This window comes from Panthera tigris, chromosome A3, assembly GCF_018350195.1.
Source record: "Panthera tigris isolate Pti1 chromosome A3, P.tigris_Pti1_mat1.1, whole genome shotgun sequence".
In the NCBI taxonomy this organism is placed as follows: domain Eukaryota; kingdom Metazoa; phylum Chordata; class Mammalia; order Carnivora; family Felidae; genus Panthera; species Panthera tigris.
In genome coordinates, this window is record NC_056662.1 from 23753151 (window position 1) to 23772462 (window position 19312).

At 47.4% G+C, this 19312-nt stretch overlaps 1 protein-coding gene across 3 annotated transcripts in view; it reads left to right on the forward strand.

Annotated features, from left to right (window-relative positions):
* Positions 1-9331, forward strand: part of LOC102965832 (ubiquinol-cytochrome-c reductase complex assembly factor 1) — a 102707-nt gene extending 93376 nt beyond the window's left edge. For all 3 annotated transcript variants that reach the window (XM_042980534.1, XM_042980533.1, XM_042980532.1), the window contains 2 exons: positions 4771-4884; positions 7830-9331. In XM_042980534.1, coding sequence (XP_042836468.1) covers positions 4771-4884; positions 7830-7964 — 249 coding nt within the window. In that variant the 3' untranslated portion in view covers positions 7965-9331. The remainder of the gene's footprint in view (positions 1-4770; positions 4885-7829) is intronic.
* The last annotated feature ends 9981 nt before the right edge of the window (positions 9332-19312 follow it).

A 19312-nucleotide genomic window follows, 5' to 3' on the forward strand; every position in this document is an offset into this window, starting at 1 on the left:
GTAGTGGCAGTCTCTACTGTGTTTGCATTTCTACTGCCTAGTAGCATGATACTTGGCGTGTGGTAGGGGAAGAATGAGGAAGGGAGAAAATGCATAAAGGATGAAAATAGGAGACTGGAGTTCAGGCGGGGGAAGTGTCATCAGCCTGAAGATAATAATTAAAGCCAGGAGATAAGCTTACAAAAAAATTAAGGGATTTGGTTAGGATCTTGATTCTCAGTCTGCCAGATATCTTCAGTTATCAGAGGCAATTTAGATTGCATACCACACATTGAACCATAGCCTACCATACATAACATTGATTGAACATGAGCCTTGCAGGAGTGGGATGGGAGTTGAGAAAAACTGCTTAGATCTACACATTGTTTTTGTTTTTGTTTTTTTTAATGTTTATTTATTTTTTGAGAGAGAAAGGCAGCGTGTGAGTGGGAGAGGTGCAGAAAGAGAGGGAGACACAGAATCCGAAGCAAGTTCCAGGCTCCGAGCTGTCAGCACAGAGCCCAACACAGGGCTCAAACCCACAAATTATGAGATCATGACCTGAGCTAAAGTAAGACGCTTAAGTGACTGAGCCATCCAGGCACCCCTACACGTTAATTGTTAAATTAGTTGCATTCTGACTTCAGAAAGCTTACAGTGTATAGAAGAATGAGACTTAGAATTGAAGAAATACAACTATTAGTTAGCATTTTTTTGAGTTCTTTATTGCATATGGCTCAGTTGATTCCTTTCACCAATATTAATAAAGGTGTTCTGAATTGTGTCTCTTTTCTGTCCCTCCTATCCCAGTCCATCCTGGCAGAGCCATCTTATAGACATGCCTGATCACAAGAGTCACCTGGGGAGCTCTTCAAATCAAATTCTTGAGCACCTCCCTGAAGGTTCCAGTTCAATAGGAGTGAGGCCTGGTATTTTAGCAAGCACCCCAGGTGACTGTTTAGAGTGGGAAAGTTTGGGAAATATACTAATTACCTGGGACACTTTTTAGAAATACCATTGTTTGGGCCCTATCTCCCAAGAGTTCTAATTTTACTGCTCTAGGTGGGCATCTGTTGTGAAAGTTGCCCAGGTAATTTTAATGTGCATACAAATCACCTAGGTAAAACACAGATTCTGACTCAGCAAGTCTGGAGTGAGACCTGAGATTCTCCGTGGCAGACAAGCCGCAGGTGACATGGTGCATGGTGCAGCCATCTGCAGACCACACTGCGAGTCATGGGTTCGAGAGCTGTCCTAAGACTAGTCACATGCAGCTATTTTGATTTAAATTCCTTAAATAAAATTGAAAATTCAGTCCCACTGGCTACATTTCAGGTGCTCAATAACTTTATGTGGCTGGTGGCTGCTCTACTGGACAGAACATTTCCATCATTACAGAAAGTTCCATTGGACAGTGCTGTTCTATAGCAACCTTTTCCTAGAATGTTGCTTGGGTTGTGCCCTGACAATGGCCACTTTTGGAACTTTCCTGTTTGCTACTCCGTTAAGTTCAAATTCCTCCATGGAATTTCCAAGCCTTCTGTCAGTGGTCCCCAGTGTGACCTATCCACTGGTATCTCCCATTGTTTCCTAGTGTGTAACCTTTCCAAAGTGAGGCCATTTGCCCCACTGCCCCACAGACATGCTGTGACTGTCTGTGCCTGACTGAGACTCTCCTGGACAACTAAGTATGGAGGGCAGTAGCCAAGTCTGTCAGCTTTGGGCCTGAGAACCTGATTCAAGGCCTGAATCAGGCCTTGTAGATACTCTTTCTGTAAATGTTCAGTGAATTAATATATTCTCTCTTGCTTAGAATATCCTGTAGCTCTCCAAATATTCTCTATTCTCTAAGGCCTCCTTCTCCACAAAGCTTTCCCTGACCTCTCTAGATCTGTATTTGTTTACTCTGAATTTCAATATCATCTATCTATCCATCCATTAACAGGTATATATTAAATGCCTACCATGTGGGATGCACTGGGAATGTATTGGTGAATAAAACAAACATGGTCTGGTTCTTTCCCACTGGAGCTTACCTTCTAATGGGGAGACAGGTAGTAAACAAGTAAACAAGCAAATAAATATCTAATTTCAAATAGAGTGTCCTAGAAGCTAAGACTGAATAATGAGGAGCCAACCATGTACAGAGTATACATTGGAGTCACCCTATACAGATTGGCAGTTGTTCATTCTCCAGGATTTGATCCTGTGCTTCTGTTTAATGTGCACTAGCTTTGTCCCTTCAACTAGATTGCAAGCTGCCTGCGGGCTGAGACCATTTTGCTGTGATTCTGTGTTCTCAGCATCATGCTAGGCACATAGTGGTGTCACAAGTCAGTCTTCTCTGAGTGAGACTGCCATTCCAAACCCTTAATCATAACCAGGGCCTTCGAGCCACAGGCTTCCTCTCAATTACTCTAGGCCTGGGTCTCTTAATCTCTGAAGGATGCTGCTTTTTTGTGTTGCGAGGCAAAATAAGTAGGCCCCTAGTAGATTGTGGGAAGATTACTCTGCAAACTAATATTTGGCTGCCAAGTACCCTTTTTCCTTTCCTGCTTTCTCTCTGACTTACGCTGGTTTGGTGGAAAGAAGGCTAAAGTTGGGTTTGTTGATTTATTCAGCCAATTTTATCGCACTCCCACTCTGTGCAGGTACTGCGTCCTAACCAGAGTTACTCAGGCACCATCCCTTGACTTCACAAGTGTGTTCTGGTCCTAAGTCTACCACCATTTAGCTAGATAACCTCTAAGCCTCTGTGTACTTATCTTTCAAATGGGGATAATAGAATCTGTTCCTCTCAATGTACATAGGCATTAGGAGCCAGGTATGTGAAGGTACTCTGACAGAGTGGAATAGTCAGGTTGTTATCACTGTTAATCTGAGTCCTGAGTCATCCTTTTCTTTCTGACTGATTATGGACTTGCCCCTTCCCAACCATCTCACCCATTGCCAAGGGTGCCTGTTTGCAGCAGGCCATGGCTCCCAGGGCTTTCACTGTCCTGTGCTCTGTGCTCATACTCTTAAGTCCTCACGACACCTGTTCTCACGCCTGTTCCTTCCCATGTAGCACATGTAGGTCGCTTCCAGCAGCACTCTGGCATGTGCCCAGGGCACTGTGGACACAGGCAGGCTGTTGGGTTAGCAAATAACTTGGAGAATGGTGATGTGCCTGAGCTTGTCCTTGGGCCCTGTCCCCATCTGCCAGAAGAAGCTGGTTCTCCTGACTCAGCCATTGTGCCAGCACAGTCTCTTTAGCTGTGGAATTGTAGGGGTGTTTAGCAGGGAGCATTTGGAACAGGCAGAATGTTTTTCCACCAAACTGTCAGCACCCCATCCTAGACTTGGCCCTTCCTGGCAGCAGGCCTGAAGTCAGACCTCATATGCTGCCATGTCCCAGAGACCAGTTCACAACATCACATTGAATACACGATCTGGGGTCTTTGTGCAGTGATTTGCCATTTACAGAGCCTTTCATGGCCATTATCTCCAAATTCTCACAACAATGCTGTGGGCTTGGTCTTACTGTGTTTGTTCAGCTCATGAGAAGCTGAGACTCAGGAAGGGCTGGCTTTCGAAGGGCCACACAACTATCAAGTGACAGAGCTGCTGTTTGAACCTAGGTGGCCTGATCCCTAGATCTCACTGGTGTTTCAACTATATCCACAGCTGCCTGCCAAAGCATGCTCCTGGTCTTTGTATCTGACTGTACTACACTTAACAGAGTACCTTTACATGATCTCACTTTCATAATGCAAAGATGTAGGGAAAGCATTTTCATCTCTGTTTATAATAGAGGAGCAAGTTGAGACTCAGGTGTATTGAATTGCCCACCATCTCTGAGCTTCGTAGTAGCAGAGCCAGGACTTGATCCAGCCTTATGACTTGTAAATCTCAGCCAGTGCTTTGTCTGGTTCCACATTACCTTGGCACCTGGACAGAGCAACTTCTTGGGGCCTTTCCCTTCAGTCACCCTCACCCCAGGAAGCAGGAACCTCCCCTCTCCTTCCCTTAGAGATCCAAACTAGTAAATGGCCCTAGTCCATGGCCCAAGTGCCGATTAGTCTCTGATATTTGGACTTCCCAACGGAGCCCCTGTCTCTGCTGGGAAGGACAATGTTAGGCACACATGCACACAGTGTCTGAGCATGCCCTCTGTGGCCCATGACAGTGAGCCTGTTCCTCTACTTGAGGAGAGGCAGGACAAGCCATGGCCAACCCAGAGATGGGTGACAGTGAGGTCATGGTGCCTGGTTTCCTTCCCCGGAGAGCCGGCTGCCTTGCATATGTGTCCATGCACTAGGAGAGAAGGTGCAGTGTATTCCCACCTCTGTTTCTGGGGGGAAATACCCCCTCAGAATACTCTGTGCCTGTTCCTTGTGGACGGTGGTGGGAGCAATGTGCCACTGTTTCTCTTCTTAGCTTCACAGGTATCGCTGGGTCGAGTACAGTACAGGAGAGTAGAGGGAACTGTAGCCTGGGAAGGCGACCAGACATGAACCCCATCTCTGCATCAATCTTAGCTAGGCACTTGGCCCCTCTGGATTCCGTGTCCTTCCTCTGTATGAAATGAAAGGGTTGGATCAGATGCTCTCTGAAGACCTCTTCCAGTTCTATTGTGTAGCCGCCCCGTTCGTTCTTGTGGTGTATATAAGGTCCACAAGGCCTTTTTGTGGTATCTGTAAGGTCCTTCCAAGCCAATGCGGTGCTTGCCATTATGTTTACAATAGTCCCAGCTTTTGTATTGTGGCTCTGCCATGGTCCCCAGGAGACCAGTTGTCTTCTGTGTTCCAGGGAATCCTTTCAGATGACCATGGGCTAGCTGCTGCGCTCTGGAGAACCTTCTTCAACCAGAAATGTGAAGATCCTCGACAGCTTGAATTATTGGTGGAGTATGTGAGGAAACAGGTGAGCAGCCCTACACCTCTTCCAGAGGCTCATGGAAAGCAGGTCCTTCCTGAGGTCTGTAGATGCTGGACTTTCAGAGGATCATGAGAGGTTGAGTTCCCAGAGGCCAGTCTGAGGTAATTCTGACTACATCATGTCCACACCAGGCACTGATAGAGAACAGCCTCTCTGTATCCAGCCATGAGCTAGGCAGGGGGTGGGGTATGGGATAGAAGAAGAAGAGGCGCTGAGTAATCTCCTGCTTTCAAACACTTTTAGGCGTTCATTCACTACACATTTGATTGTCTGTTGTATGCCCAGTGCAGTGGGAGACCCTGAGTGTGCATAGTCCTGTAGGATATGGGAATGGGGTACAGTGCAGTTGCCCACGGTAGCCCTCTCTGCTCACATTGAAGCTCCAAGGTTCATGTTTCCTGTTCCTGATTTCTAGCAGGACTGGGCTCCAGGCAGAATTCCATAAAAAACCCTCAAGCCTCTGCCCCCTGAATGCTATCCACAATCAAACAGCGTCGTCCTACTTCATTTACCATCCCCCTGGTCCCCCAGGGCTCCCTAACACCAGAGCTTCTAAGAGAAAACTCCAGAGTGAGGACTGCTTCACTACATAGTTTTTCTTGAAACCATGGCTACGTCACCTCTTGATCTCTCTGCTCCTTGATCCTGTATTGATGGGAAATCCATACTTTATAGACGAGTGAGCTGAATGGCAAGGAAGAGGAACATAGAGGCTTTTCCAGGGTCTCCCAGTGAGTCAGCCTGTACAGCTGGCCTAGAACCCCAAGCTGGTGATTCATGTAGCCACTAGAAGCCTTGGCTGCTCCAGACAGCTCATCAGCTCAGGCTGTCCCATGAGTCACATCTCTGCTTCATGGGCTTGGCCTCTGGAGCTGAAGGGGCCTCACCCCACAGTTATTCTCTTATTCACCTGTGTCCATAGCCTTTAAGCCTTCAACAGCCAGGGATGGGAAGGCCAGGCCCTGGCTCTTGGGTAGAAGCCAGCAGGAACAGCTTGTTGATGGCTGGAAAAACCACACAGTGGGGCTTTTCAGACCCAGAGGGTAGAGAACCCCAGAAGCCAGGACTTCTGTTTGACCATTCTTCAAATCTGCTAGAGCTGGAAGAAGGCACTGTGGCCAGAGGGCTCCACCCACACAGAACTCTTGAGACTCACTGTTGACTGGACTCACTGTCAGACAGAAGTAGCAACTGGCAAAGCAAATGCTGTGTTTTTTGAGAGACCAGCCCAGCTTTTCCATCTGCCATGGTGGGCTTGTGGCAGAGGCCACAACAAGGGCACAGCTGGGACCTCTCTGAGGGCCCTAAAAGAAGGAGTTACCACACCAGTGCCTCTAGAAAAAATCCTATATTGTCTAGTGAGAGGCAGGCAATAGAAAAACAGTGATAGGGCACTTAGGGAAGCAGGGAGCTTTCATGGGACCCGGTGGTATCAGCAAAACTTCTGAGTACCTGCTGTGCCAGGCACTCTCCTGAGAAAGCAGAGATTCACAGGACCCAGACCTACCCGCGAGCCAACTTATGGTTTGGTGAGGAAGCCAGTCAGGCACAAGCTAACCCTGAAATAAATCAGCCTGTGATGTGATACAGGGTAGAAACAAAGGCTGTGAAAGGCCAAAGACAGGCAAGACTCAGTATAAGTTAGCAGCTCGGGAAAGACCAGGAGGGGCCCTGAACAGATTAGTCCTGTGCCATGATCCTGGTTCGTCTGGTGGGTAGCCCAAGACCCAGTCAGAGGTTATGTTGAGATTTTCAATGCTGAAGATGGGCAGAGTGGCTGCATTAGGCATAGAAATGGAGTTGTTGGAAAGAGGAGAGTATTTTAGGGGAGATAATGGGTCAGTTGCTCTCCTTGCACCGGAAGACAGCATGATGTATAGAAATCTAGACCTGAGGTGTATGTGAGAGACTGAGGTTAGGTTTCAGGGTCAGCAGCCTGATGGTGAAACAACAGGAATGGAGGAATTCTTGGAAGAGGAGGATGATCCAAAGCCTAAGATGAGGCCTCTGGACTTCCATCCCTTCTCCTTTTCTCCCAAATGCCTTCTCACCCCACAGTGGAGCCTCAGCTTTCTGAATACAATGCTCACTCCTAATGTGATCCAGCTCCCACTGTAAATTTTGCCTGTCCCCTTGAAAGCATTTCTCATTCCTCTGTTCTCCTTACTAGCAGCAGCGAAGGAAATTCTCCCAGAGACCACTTTTACCTCCTGAGACTTGGCCTCTCATTAGATCACTTGCTTCTTGTGGAACTGCCCAACCTCACCTTCCCTGAAGCTGCGCCCATTGTCCATCACAGGTGTCCCTTCTCCACATTTCTCTCAGAGAAACTCTGCCAGTCGTCATGGTGGGTGAAGCTGGGCCCACTGGCAAGCATGGCGGCCCACTAATCGTGTGGTCAAGGCCCCAGAAAAAGTTCCAGCGACTAGCAGTTATAAGCATTTAATCTTTTCATGAGTCCTGTGGGGGTACATGTTACTATTCCGTTTTCACACAAGGAGACTTAAACCTCAGAGAAGGGAATTGGCTCACTTTGAGTAACATCACTACCCTGAATGGACAGATAAACTTACACACACATGCACACATCCCAAGGACATGTCTCCCCCAATACATCCTCCCTGAAAAGTTCTTGCAGTCCAGGAAGTCAGGGTTTGTGTGTCTGTTTTGGTTATTAGAGGTATGATGGGGAATTCTCTAAAGCCTTCCCTAAAGCCTTCCCAGTGAGCTTCCCCAGTGATTAGTTTCTCCCAGCCCTCTCTAAGGAAATAATCTGGAAGATCAGACACCTGCTGACTGGGAGCTGGTATGGTCAGAACCCCCCACAAACTCCCTCCCCGTCCTCTCCATTGGAAGACTGATTCCTTCTGCCGTCTCATGTCTGTCCTGCCCTTGTCCCTGCCCTCTGTTTCTTGCTGTCCCTGTTGCAGATGCAGTACCTGGACTCCATGAATGGGGAGGATCTGCTTCTGACAGGGGAGGTGAGCTGGCGCCCTCTAGTGGAGAAGAATCCTCAGAGTGTCCTGAAGCCCCATTCCCCAACTTATAACGACGAGGGTCTTTGATGGACTGGTCCCTCTGAACAGCTGGCCAGCTGGCTTTGAAGAACTGCCAGGAGAGAGGTGCTTGTTTGGCCCAGAACCCTGCAGAAAGTGGCCTGAACTGACCTTTGAACAGCATCTGTCAAATACCTGGCCCCATTTGTGTTGATTTTCCTTTTAATATGCCCAGGAGCCTGATCTGGTGGGGTACAGTGCTGGGAGAACCCTTAGTTCTTCTGAGATATCCTCTCCCCCAAGAGAAGCCCTGAGCAAGAGCTCCCCAGCACACACTCCCCTGATCCCTTCCAGTAACTATGTGATTGACAGCTTTTCCCAAAGGCTGCAGAGGGATGGTGGTAAGTTAGAAACGGTACATTTCCACCAAGGGCCCACCATGGCAAAGGAGCAGTTTGGAATGCTGCTGAGTCAAGACGGGTAACCACACTCTGTCCTCTGGTTTTGAGCCATGGGGTTGAGTTGGCCATTAAAAGACACAGAGACATATCTCTGCAATGACTCTTTATTCCAGGGTTTTTTAGAAACTTATCTGAGATGGCATTTGCCATAAGCTGAGGAGCATCACCCAGCTCAGAGACAGGATGGGGAGAGGGTCAAGAGGATCTCTGCTGCTGTTCTTGCCTCCAGTTCATGGAGATGTCACTGTTGTGGCCAAGGCATAGCCTGCCAGGCTCCATCCTCTGGGACCCAGGAGGCTTCTGATGGCCAAGGGGCTTGTCACATCCTGAGTTGTTTGGAAAGAAGACCCAAGAACATAGGCCTTTTTGTCACTTCCCTATTGAATGGGGTGAGGGACATGCTGTCTTTTCCTCTCTTGACTCCTTTATGTGAGATACTGGGGCAAAGAGAATATTTTTTTCTGGCTTATCCCAGGGCCCAACCCCATGCCCAGCTTTCTAGCTCCTTCCTAACTTCTAGAGCGTGTGCTACAGAGCCACCTTGGTCTGTGCTCTTGAGGGTCAGTTGCCTCCTCCCTGAGTATGGGTCATCTCTTGGAGGATTTTCTTTGCATTGAAGGAAGGGGGCGGGGAACCATATTGCCCCTCCTTCCCCCATCAAACTTCCTTCATTTAACTTGCTATAAAATGAGTCATATAAAGAAATTCTATATGGGTGAGGTATATCCCACTTCTGTGAAAACATTACAAATCAGACCGCCTTCTCTGAGTTTATTTAAGATGCTTTTGTTGCAAGCGGAGTTCTAGAGTGAAGCCTCCTCTGTGTGTGTGAGATAATAACACCTTGTAACTCATTACAGCTGGGCACTATTTACATAAACCAGAGCTGAGCCAGGCAGGAATTTGCTGATTAATTTATTTTTAATGGAGTGAAGTATACCATGCACCAAAATAAACTTTACTGTGTGTACCTAACTGCTCCTGGAATGGATGGAAAAATTAATGGAACAGATTTTGGCTCCCAACTCCACACATTAATTCATATATAAAAGTTACTTGAGCCTTAACCCATTTGCTGCCCAGGGCAGCTCCCCAGCCGCAGATCCCAGCCCACAGCACCAGTTCAGCTACTGGGCTTGCATGAGAATCACGGAATTGCAGATTTAGAAGAAACTTTAGAGGTCTCTTAGTCCAACCCTGGTCCAGAACTTGACTCCCTTTCTCAGCATCCCAGTTGGCCTATGTTCATACAGGCCGTTTATGAATGTCTCCAGCAGCAGATGGTCCTGCCTGCAGAGCCAAGTCCTGTCTCCATAAGATGAGTAATCATCAAACACTGCAACTTGTAATACGGAGCTGCGTTTTAAAGAGCCAAATTGGATCTGTCATGTTGGGGATGTCCCAAAGCCCTCACTTCCTGCCTGCCGGCATCTTTCACCGAGTACATGACCCCCTCCCCTTCAAGATAAAATCGAGGCTCCTCGAGGCTGCAAGGCTCTTCTTAATTTGACCTGTGCTTGTTTCTGAGTCTCTAACTCATTTCTTCTCCGAGGAAACTGGACCATTTGGGGTTACCTGAAGAGACCACCCTGTATGTTTCCTCTACCTGGAATCCTTGTTTCCTCTTCAGACTAGAGAAATCCTGTGTGTCCTCAAATACCCACCCCCCATCCTACCTGGTCTGTCCCAGGTGGAAACTAGTTTTTACATACACACCCTTCATCCTGCACCATTAGCTCCCTCAGAATGGGCACTGTGAAGTCAGTCACCTTTGATTTTCTAGTGTCCCAGGAGTGCCTGACTCATGGTAGGCATCAGAATAAGCTTTGCTAAATGACAGAAGGAATGAATGACTAGATCATCAGTCATTATTAGTACAAGCCCAACAAAAAAAAAGTCCCTTTCTGGATCATTCTCTGACCCACAGTTCAGCTTATTTTAACAATTCAGTACAAAGTACCTCCGTTGGCTTTTGCATAGGAATGAGAGCTAAATGTTCTTTCTGTAGCTACATGTTTTTCTTTCTTTCTTTCTTTTTTAAGTGATCTCTACAATGTGGGGCTCGAATTCATGACCCCCCAAGACCAAGAGTCAACACTCTATGGACTGGGCCAGCCAGGCACCCCTAGCTACATGTTTTTCTACTGTAAATTGTTATTATACAAAACAAATGAAGGATGTTTCTTGCCCTCAGGGAGAATACTGTCTAGAAATAATTTTGTCATTTATTTGTACTCTGTATACTTCCTGAAAGGATCACAGCAAATTCAGAGACACAGTTACAACAAAACTGCAAAATGATTAGAACAAAGTTTAAAAGATAAGGTGCAAATATTGGGAGGCGGGGAAGGGAAATAATCATGTTAGAAAACCTGTGCTGCTAAGGGCACCTGGGTGGCTCAGTCGGTTGAGCATCAGTCTCTTGATTTTGGCTCAGGCCTTGATCCTGGGGCTGGGGGATTGACCCCTGAGTCCGGCTCCACCCTGAATGTGGAGCCAGTTTAAGATTCTCTCTCCCTCTCTGCCTCTCTCCCCTCACTCAACGCTGGCTCTCTCTCTAAAATAAAAATTAATGGGGCGCCTGGGGGGCTCAGTTGGTTAAGTGTTCGACTTTGACTTAGGTCATGATCTTGTGGTTCATGAGTTCGAGCCCTGCATCGGGCTCTGTGCTGACAGCTTGGGGCCTGGTGCCTGCTTCAGATTCTGTGTCTCCCTCTCTGCCTCTCCCTCGCTCATGCTCTGTCTCCAAAAGAAACATCTAAAAAATGAAAATAATAAAAAATAAATTTTAAAAGTTAAAAAAAAAAAGAAAAAGAATGGGGTGGCTGGGTGGCTTACTCGGTTAGACATCCAACTTCGGCTCAGGTCGTGATCTGGCGGTCTGTGAGTTTGAGCCCCGTGTCAGGCTCTGTGCTGACAGCGCAGAGCCTGGAACCTGCTTCAGATTCTGTGTCTCCCTGTCTCTGCCCGTCCCCCTCAAAAATATTAAATAAAAAAGAAAGAACCTGTGCTGCTAATAACCAACTTTCATAGGATTTTTGGGGTAATTTATGAAGTGGTTTTAATGCATTTTCTCACAGCAGTCCTGTAAAATAGGTATCCTCATCGTTCTTATCCCCTTTGCACAGGTGAAGGGACCAAGGGTCACAGAGACCTGGAGGCTCATCCAGACAGAGGAAGAAGGGACCCAGGGTGCCCTGGTCCACATCTTCCAACCCTCGGGTCCTTGTTCTTTCTCCATCCCACACTGCCTCCCACAGGTTAGCGAAGAAGTCTGCAACAATATAAAACCGTGCTCTGAGATTCCTGGCAGCCAAAAGCAGAAATGGGAGTCAAGGTTATATAGGTCCCATTGTCACATAAAAGGAAGTACACTTCTTCATCAGAAGAAATAAATTGTTTCTTTTCAGAGAAGAACATACATACTGTATGGGTTATAAATGAGAAACACTGAACAACGTTGTGAATAGTACCTCTTAAGATTTCAGTTTTGCCTAAAAGTTTGAGAACCATAAATAATTGCTGTTTCTTACAACAAGCTGAGATTAAAGCCAAGGCCACAATTCAGCCAGTATCTTTTCCATTTCTGTTTTTGTCTCAGACACTGCTTGGTATTTTCACTTGTTACGACTTTTAATCCTCAGTGACAAATCTGTGAGGTAAGTGTTACTAAACTCCTGTTACCATTGAGGGAAACTGCATGAAGCTCAGGGGGACCCAGATTTACTCTGCATGCAGACTCAGGTGGTTCTGTGACCCGAGTCCAATGCGTTTGGTTTTAGAAAAGGAATACCAGATGGGGAAAGGAGCAGTTATTGCTACAATTTAAAAAAGTAAAAAGAAACATGCGATATCCAGCCATGTGGGTTTATGTAGACACATACACACACTAACAGGAAATGTCAGAACAAGGGGGTTAGACATCAGAAAAGCCTTGAAGGGAGTTGGGACATAAGGATGGGCAAAGTTTAGGTAGGTGGAAAGTGAAACAGGAAATGAGCTGCCCAGGAGAAGGCCCAGAACAGGAAGCCCTTCAGACTCACGTGGTCCAGCTGAGTGGTTTGCTAAGGGAAGAAAAGGTTGCAGAGAGCCAGGTGGGGCCACAAATGGGGGTAGCCTGGGTAATACAGCATCTGGCAGGCATTCTCAGGGCTGTGACCTGATGGGAGTGGAGATGTTTGGTGATGTGCAAGGTGGATTGGCTCAGTCAGGAACTAGCCAACTAGGTTTGAGGGCCTGGAGGGTGATTGTAGGAATTCAAAGGGAAGTTCAGGGGCTCCTGGGTGGTTCAGTCGGTTGAGTGTCCGACTCCTGGTTTCGGCTCAGGTCGTGATCTCACGGTTCATGGCATCGAGCCCCCTATCCGGCTCCATGCTGACATCATAGAGCCTGCTTGGGATTCTCTCTCTGCCCTCTCCTGCTCACACTCATTCTCTCTCAAAATAAATTAATAAACTTGAAAATTCAAACTCCAGAAACATTTTTGAAGAAATCATCGGGACTTGATGCCTCCCTGCTCTTGGAGCCTGAAGAAAGCAGCCTGGAGCTCTCCTGGAAGCCAAGAGATGGCAATGTTGGGCAGAAGAGGGAAACTCAAAAAAGAAGAATCTTCTGTATTGTGTTTTTTCCAAGTGCTAATTACATTATCCTATGGGATAGAGCAGGGATTATTGCCCACATCGTATAGTAGGGGAACAGGTTCACTGAGAAGAAGCCACTAATTGGTGCAAAGTGACTCTGTAGCAAAGCTGAACAGTCTCCTGTCTTTTGAGCCCTACCCCATTGCTTTTGGTGTATGTTGGTTATGTCTGTATGGGGGCAGGTCTGGTGGAAGGTGCCCCAGGGAGAGCAAGGGCATAGAGAGGGGCTGAACCTTGGGAGATGATTAGGATAGAGGGACTAAGGACTTTGGACTTGTCTTGGGTATAGAAGGACACTTGAAATCATGAAAATGGATGAGCTCCCAGAGGTAAAATGTAGAGGGTTGACCAGGAAGTGGGGTCAGTGTGGGAGAAAGCATTGGGGGGAAGGCGGGGGTTGGGTAGGAAGAGCAAGAACCAGCATAGGAAGTAGAGGCTGGGGTAGAAGCCAGGGGAGAGAACTGCCAGAAGGAGGAGGTTTTTAATGGTGCATGCTGCAGAGTAGGGGCCAGGGAGTAAGTGAATGAGGCTTAAGGGTTTTAGACTATTCCAGGAACAAGATTTTTGAGAGAATACAGACATTGCAAAGGATTAAGAAGGCAGGGTATCTTGATAAGTGCCTAGCTGAAAAGAAACGGAGGAAAATTGGGCAGGAGTTAGGAGAGCACGGTAAGAACTAAGGTATTTAAAGCACAGAAAAATGAAGATGTGCATGGGCGGGTGAGGAGGAGCCTGAGTAAATGTAAAGCACCCGATGGAGTAGGAAACTTCCCATAAGTGTTAGGAATTATGAGATCCTTCTGAAAGTGGAAGCCTGGTCTTGAGAACAAGGGCCTGGCTTTGGAGGGGAGGAGGGAACTTTTCCTGTGACCAGAGATTGGAGTACAAATGGGGCACAAGGGATTTCTGAGGTGAGGAGGCTGAGAGGGAAAGGGCAAGCTCATGCTGGTCTCCAGGGAACCTGGAGTTTACCGGTCATTGGGGTGAAGGGGAGAGGAAAGGGAGCTAGTGGGTTTTTGGAGAGTCCGAAGTGTTTGAACTCTTCCTTTGGGAGCAGCCCTCCTGTAGTTGTTGCCCTGGTTCTGCCTATTTCTAGGCTTCCCACAGAATCCCACTATGGCTTGTCCACCGCACCACTGGTTTGGCCTTAGGCAGGGGTAAGCCAGACCCTGGGGCCCTGACCATGATCGTCTACCCACTCACTCCTGTCCCAGTGTTAACCAGCCATCACAAATCATCTGTGGCTTCCAGGAGACTTCCCTTGAGCTATGCTGGTGAGCCTAGGACCTACACCCTTCCCAGGTCAAGGGCCTCTCTCTCTCTCTCTCTCTCTCTCACACACACACACACACACACACACACAAATCTACCATCCATCTATTGAGGGGAGAAAAGGTCCTAGAGATCCTGAATGGAGAATTTCTAGAAAGGGAGTCTTCAAGTACTGACCTGTAATGTCAAACAGTGATGGGGGGGGGGGGGTGGAGTGATGGAATATGTAAGTGCTAGAAGAGAGTTGGAGACTTCCAACCCCACCTTCTTACTTCACACATGGGAGGCTGAGGTCCTGAGAAACTCAAGTTTTTGCCATTGGGAACCAGAACCATAGGCCTCTGCTGGCTTGTTTCTTCCCTAATTTTATCTCCCCCTGTCCAGAAATGGCTCCTTAACCTCCCAGTCACCATGTGAGAAAAAGCCTGCCACAGGGCTGTACCCTAGTTGGGGATGGGGAGTGGAGACACGGTTCCTCTAAGGTTCCAGAATGGGTCATGAGCTGTAAACCCCCAAAGCATTTCATTTATACCTTGGTTTAACCTGTGGCTTATAATTATTTATGAGTCTGCCTTCCCCACTAAACTATGAATTCCTCCAAGGCAGAGACCAAGTCTTACTCATCTTTGAGCCCACAGTGCTGGCTTAAAGGATGCATTAAATACATGTTGGGTGAACTGGATGGACAGAGGAGAGGAGATGATGGGATATGACAGGGAGGGTGAGGTGGTGAGACCAACAATGCTGGGGGCTTAAGAGGTCATTAGATAATATCTCTTTCTTCCTCTCCCAAGTTCAAAATGAATTGAGAAATAATACCTAAGAGACAGGGGCACCTGGGTGGCTCAGTCGGTTAAACGTCCAACTTTGGCTCAGGTCATGATCTCACGGTTTGTGAATTCAGTCTCCATATCGAACTCGGTGTTGTCAATCAGAGCCCGCATCAGATCCTCTGTCCCCTCACCTGCTCATGCTCCCTATCTCTCTCTCTCTCTCAAAAATAAACAAACATATAAAATTAAAAAAAAAGAAAAGGCCTAAGAGATATGAAAACAGTGGTTATACCAGTATTTCTGACAAAGCTGATTGGAGAATGTAGCTTTCACTCTCTGGCCAAATGGGCTTGTTAATATCCTAAAACTAAACTTACTCACCTCTACCCCCAGAAAGAGCAGACCTCTTCCTCCCCATTACAGGGGCAGAACCTCCTCTGGAAGTTTGCTATGCAGGTGAATGAAGAATATACTACCTTTGCCTACAGCAGAACCAAAGAGAGAGAGAGAGAGGGAGGGAGAGAGGGAGGGTGCGGGCAGGGCAAAAGATTGGAGTCCAGCTCCTTCTAAGCCACCAATCAGACTAGCCATTCCTTCCTTGGAGAGGAAGAGCGAGTGAAGAGAAAAGAGGGGGCAGTCCTCTCCTACTTCTCCTCCTGGAAAGTAGAGTAGGAATTCCCTCCCCTTACAGAAACAGAACAAGTCTACAACTGGATGGGATAAGGTGGATGAGTGGGTTGTGGGAAGTTGAGGGAATGGAGACACCATCATCACAGTGTCTGTAGTCTAGACCCCAGACTTGGCCACCTTTACAAAATAGAATGCCCAAATTCTCGTTCTTGTGATCTGCCTGCCAGAATGCTTATCTGTGTATGGAGGGTGAAGAGAGGACCTTGTCCCCTGTGAGCTGGAATAAGAGGCCAAATCTCAGAGCCACACTCCACTGACGTGGCCAGAGGGCCATGTTCACATTCAGAACCAGCCTTTGGTCTAGAACGGGTCTGAGACGGACCAAAGTAGCTCCTCCGGTGGCTGCTTCAGGCCTCTTTTGTCTTCAGGCCTCTACTTGAGCCCCTGCCCCTTTCATGGCCTGAGAAAGCTCTAGAATCCAGCATGTACTAAACTATTCCTCCTCTTGGTCAGGCACTTGTCATAAAATAGTCCATTTATGGGGGGCCTGGGTAGCTCAGTTGGTTAAGCATCTGACTCTTGGTTTTTGCTCAGGTCATGATCTCACAGCTTCATGGGTTTGAGCGCCACATTGGGCTCTGCGCTGGCAGTGCGGAACCTGCTTGGAATTCTCTCTCTCTCCCTCTCTCTCTGCCCCTCCCCCACTTGCACTGTCTCTTTCTTAAAAGAAATAAACTTAAAAAAAGAATAAAAGTGGGGCGCCTGGGTGGCGCAGTCGGTTGAGCGTCCGACTTCAGCCAGGTCACGATCTCGCGGTCCGTGAGTTCGAGCCCCGCGTCAGGCTCTGGGCTGATGGCTCGGAGCCTGGAGCCTGTTTCCCATTCTGTGTCTCCCTCTCTCTCTGCCCCTCCCCCGTTCATGCTCTGTCTCTCTCTGTCCCAAAAATAAATTTAAAAAAAAAAAAAAAAGAATAAAAGAATAGCCCACTTATTCCTCACAAAAACCTGGTGAAGGAGGTGATGTTGGTCCCATTTTACAGATTAAACCACTGTAGCTCAGAGTTGTGATTGTTCCATTTGCTCATTAAGTGCCAGAGCGAGTGGGACCTCCTGAAGGCCCCTGTGGTGCTCAAGAACAGTGAACCACACCCATGTGGGTTGTTCTGCCAGTCTGGTGCTTTGGGCCACTCTTCCCCTGGGGGGCTGTTTCGTAAGTCATCCTAAAATACCACTCTAGAAATCTTGCCAACCTTTCGCCATCGTCTGGACAATGAGAGCCAGCAATTCAGCAAGGCCCTCTTCAGAGTGTGGCTCCAGAGACCTTTCTGGCAGCCCTTTCCCTGCACCACAGCCTCCCATCTTCCTTCAGTAGCCATGCCTGCGACCCTCTTGCCCTCCAGCCCGGAATGTCATTCTGCACATCTTGGAGTCTTTCTCACCCTTTTATATCTTCACCGCTTGTTCCTGTGTCTCTAGCTCTTAGGTCACTTTGCCTTGATGCAAGGGATTTGGGCACAGCCTGGCTCTCCTACTTTCTGCTCCTCCCAGGAATACTGTCACCTCCCACCCAGAAGTGCCACATAAAAGGTACGCGGCAGTGCTGGCATCCGAGCAGCCTGCATCTGATGGGCTCCAACCATCCCCACACGACAGTCATCTGCCCAGGCGCCACCTGGCTTATAAAAGACCACAGACAAGGTGAGGTGGCCCCCAGGATGGCAGAATGATGCCAGGCAGGCGCCTGACATGTCCCCGGGACAGGAAAATATTTTTCTTCCCTTTAATAACGGTTATTAAGGGGCCTGTGCCAACACACTGCCGCCAGGGTCCAGGCTTTGCTATCCATACGGCTCCTACCACTCTGGGTCTCCAGCCCAGGCCCAGCCCTGAGGCCAGGATATACCTGTCTACCCTCTGGTTGCCCTCTACCCATTCAATCCAATGGGAGGGGCTAGTCTTGCCACCTAGGGGATTTGATTTGACTTACACACTTTCATTATCAGCGTGTCAGGGATACCTTGGAGCCCTTTTCACTTCAATTCATTGTCTTCCTGTCTCTGCCCCGCTCACTTGACCTCCCTGTGCACACACCCAGTACCACACTGCAGAGTTAGGGTCAAAGACCTCCCCCTGCTGCACAGTCACTCATGCACACAAACAGATCTTCACCCAAACATCACACAAATATACATACACACATGCAGACACAGGTAAATGCACACTGACATATGGCTAGATATTTAAAGACAGCCAAGCAGACATACAAACGTTAACAGATAGCATATACATGTACATTACATGCACAGGTACAGCTATGCATGAGCATGTGTATATATATTGAGTTGAACCATATGAAATTACTGATGTTCACTGTTGGGTTTTTTTTGTTTTGTTTTGTTTTTTACTTACAAAAATAGAATCGTGCCTTGTTGGCTCAGTCTATAAAGCACATTACTTCTGATCTCAGGGTTGTGAGATCAAGCCCCATGTTGAGCATACTGATTTCACTCATTTTATCTGGTCTGTGATCATGTTCAGGCCAGACACAGGTCCTTCTATGTCCACAAAGCTTCACACAGGGCCTAACACATTCGTGGCAGGGGGCAGAGGGATTTAGGGGTTCCCATGTCGATCTGGGCCCTGGGACCCAAGATGAGTGGGGCTGGGTTTAAAAAAAAAAAAAGAATCTAACACAAACATCAGCATGGAGGGAAATATACAAAACTCTAGAGCCAAATTTGTACACCCGTGTTTAAAGAGCATTATTCACAATAGCCAAAAGGTGGAAACAACCCAAGTATCCATCAGTGGTTGAATGGATAAACAACGTGGTTTATACACACAGTGGACTATTATTTAGCCTTAAAAAGGAAGGAAATTCTGACATGTGCTACAACATGGATGAACCTTGAGGACTTTATGCTAAGTGAAATATGCCAGTCACAAAAGGACAAATACTGTTTGATTCCACTGAGATGAGATGCTTAGAGTAGTCATATTCATTGAGTCAGAAAGTAGGTTGGTGGTGGGGCACCTGGGTGACTCAGTTAAGTGTCCAACTTCGGCTCAGGTCATGATCTCACAGTTTGTGGGTTTGAATCCCACATTGGGCTCTCTGCTGTCAGCACAGAGTCTGCTTGGGATCCTTTAGTCCCCCTCTCTCTGCTCCTCCCCTGCTCACTCTCTCTCTTTCTCTCTCAAAAATAACATTAAAAAAGGGAAAAGAAAAGAAATAGTGGTGGTTACCAGAGGCTGGAGGAGAGGAGGGAATGGGGAGTTGGTGTTTAATTAAGGGTACAGAGTTTCAACTGGGGAAGATGAAAAAGTTCTGGAGATGGATGGTGGTGATTGTTGCACAACAGCACGAATGTACTTAATGCCACTGAACTGTATACTTAAAAATGGTTAAGATGGTAAACTTTATAAGTCTTTTTCCACAATTAAAAATAGTTTTTATAAAAATAGCCAACAATATGTATCATCAGATAGATGTGTAAACATTGAGGGATAAACACAGGAACCCAGCAACACAGAAACACCCTGTCTCCCCTCTCAGGAACAGTTCTCCAGCCCAGATAAGGGCCCACTTCTACCCACAAACAAATCTGGAGATAAGGCCCTAATGAGGGCCCTGCCTCCTGG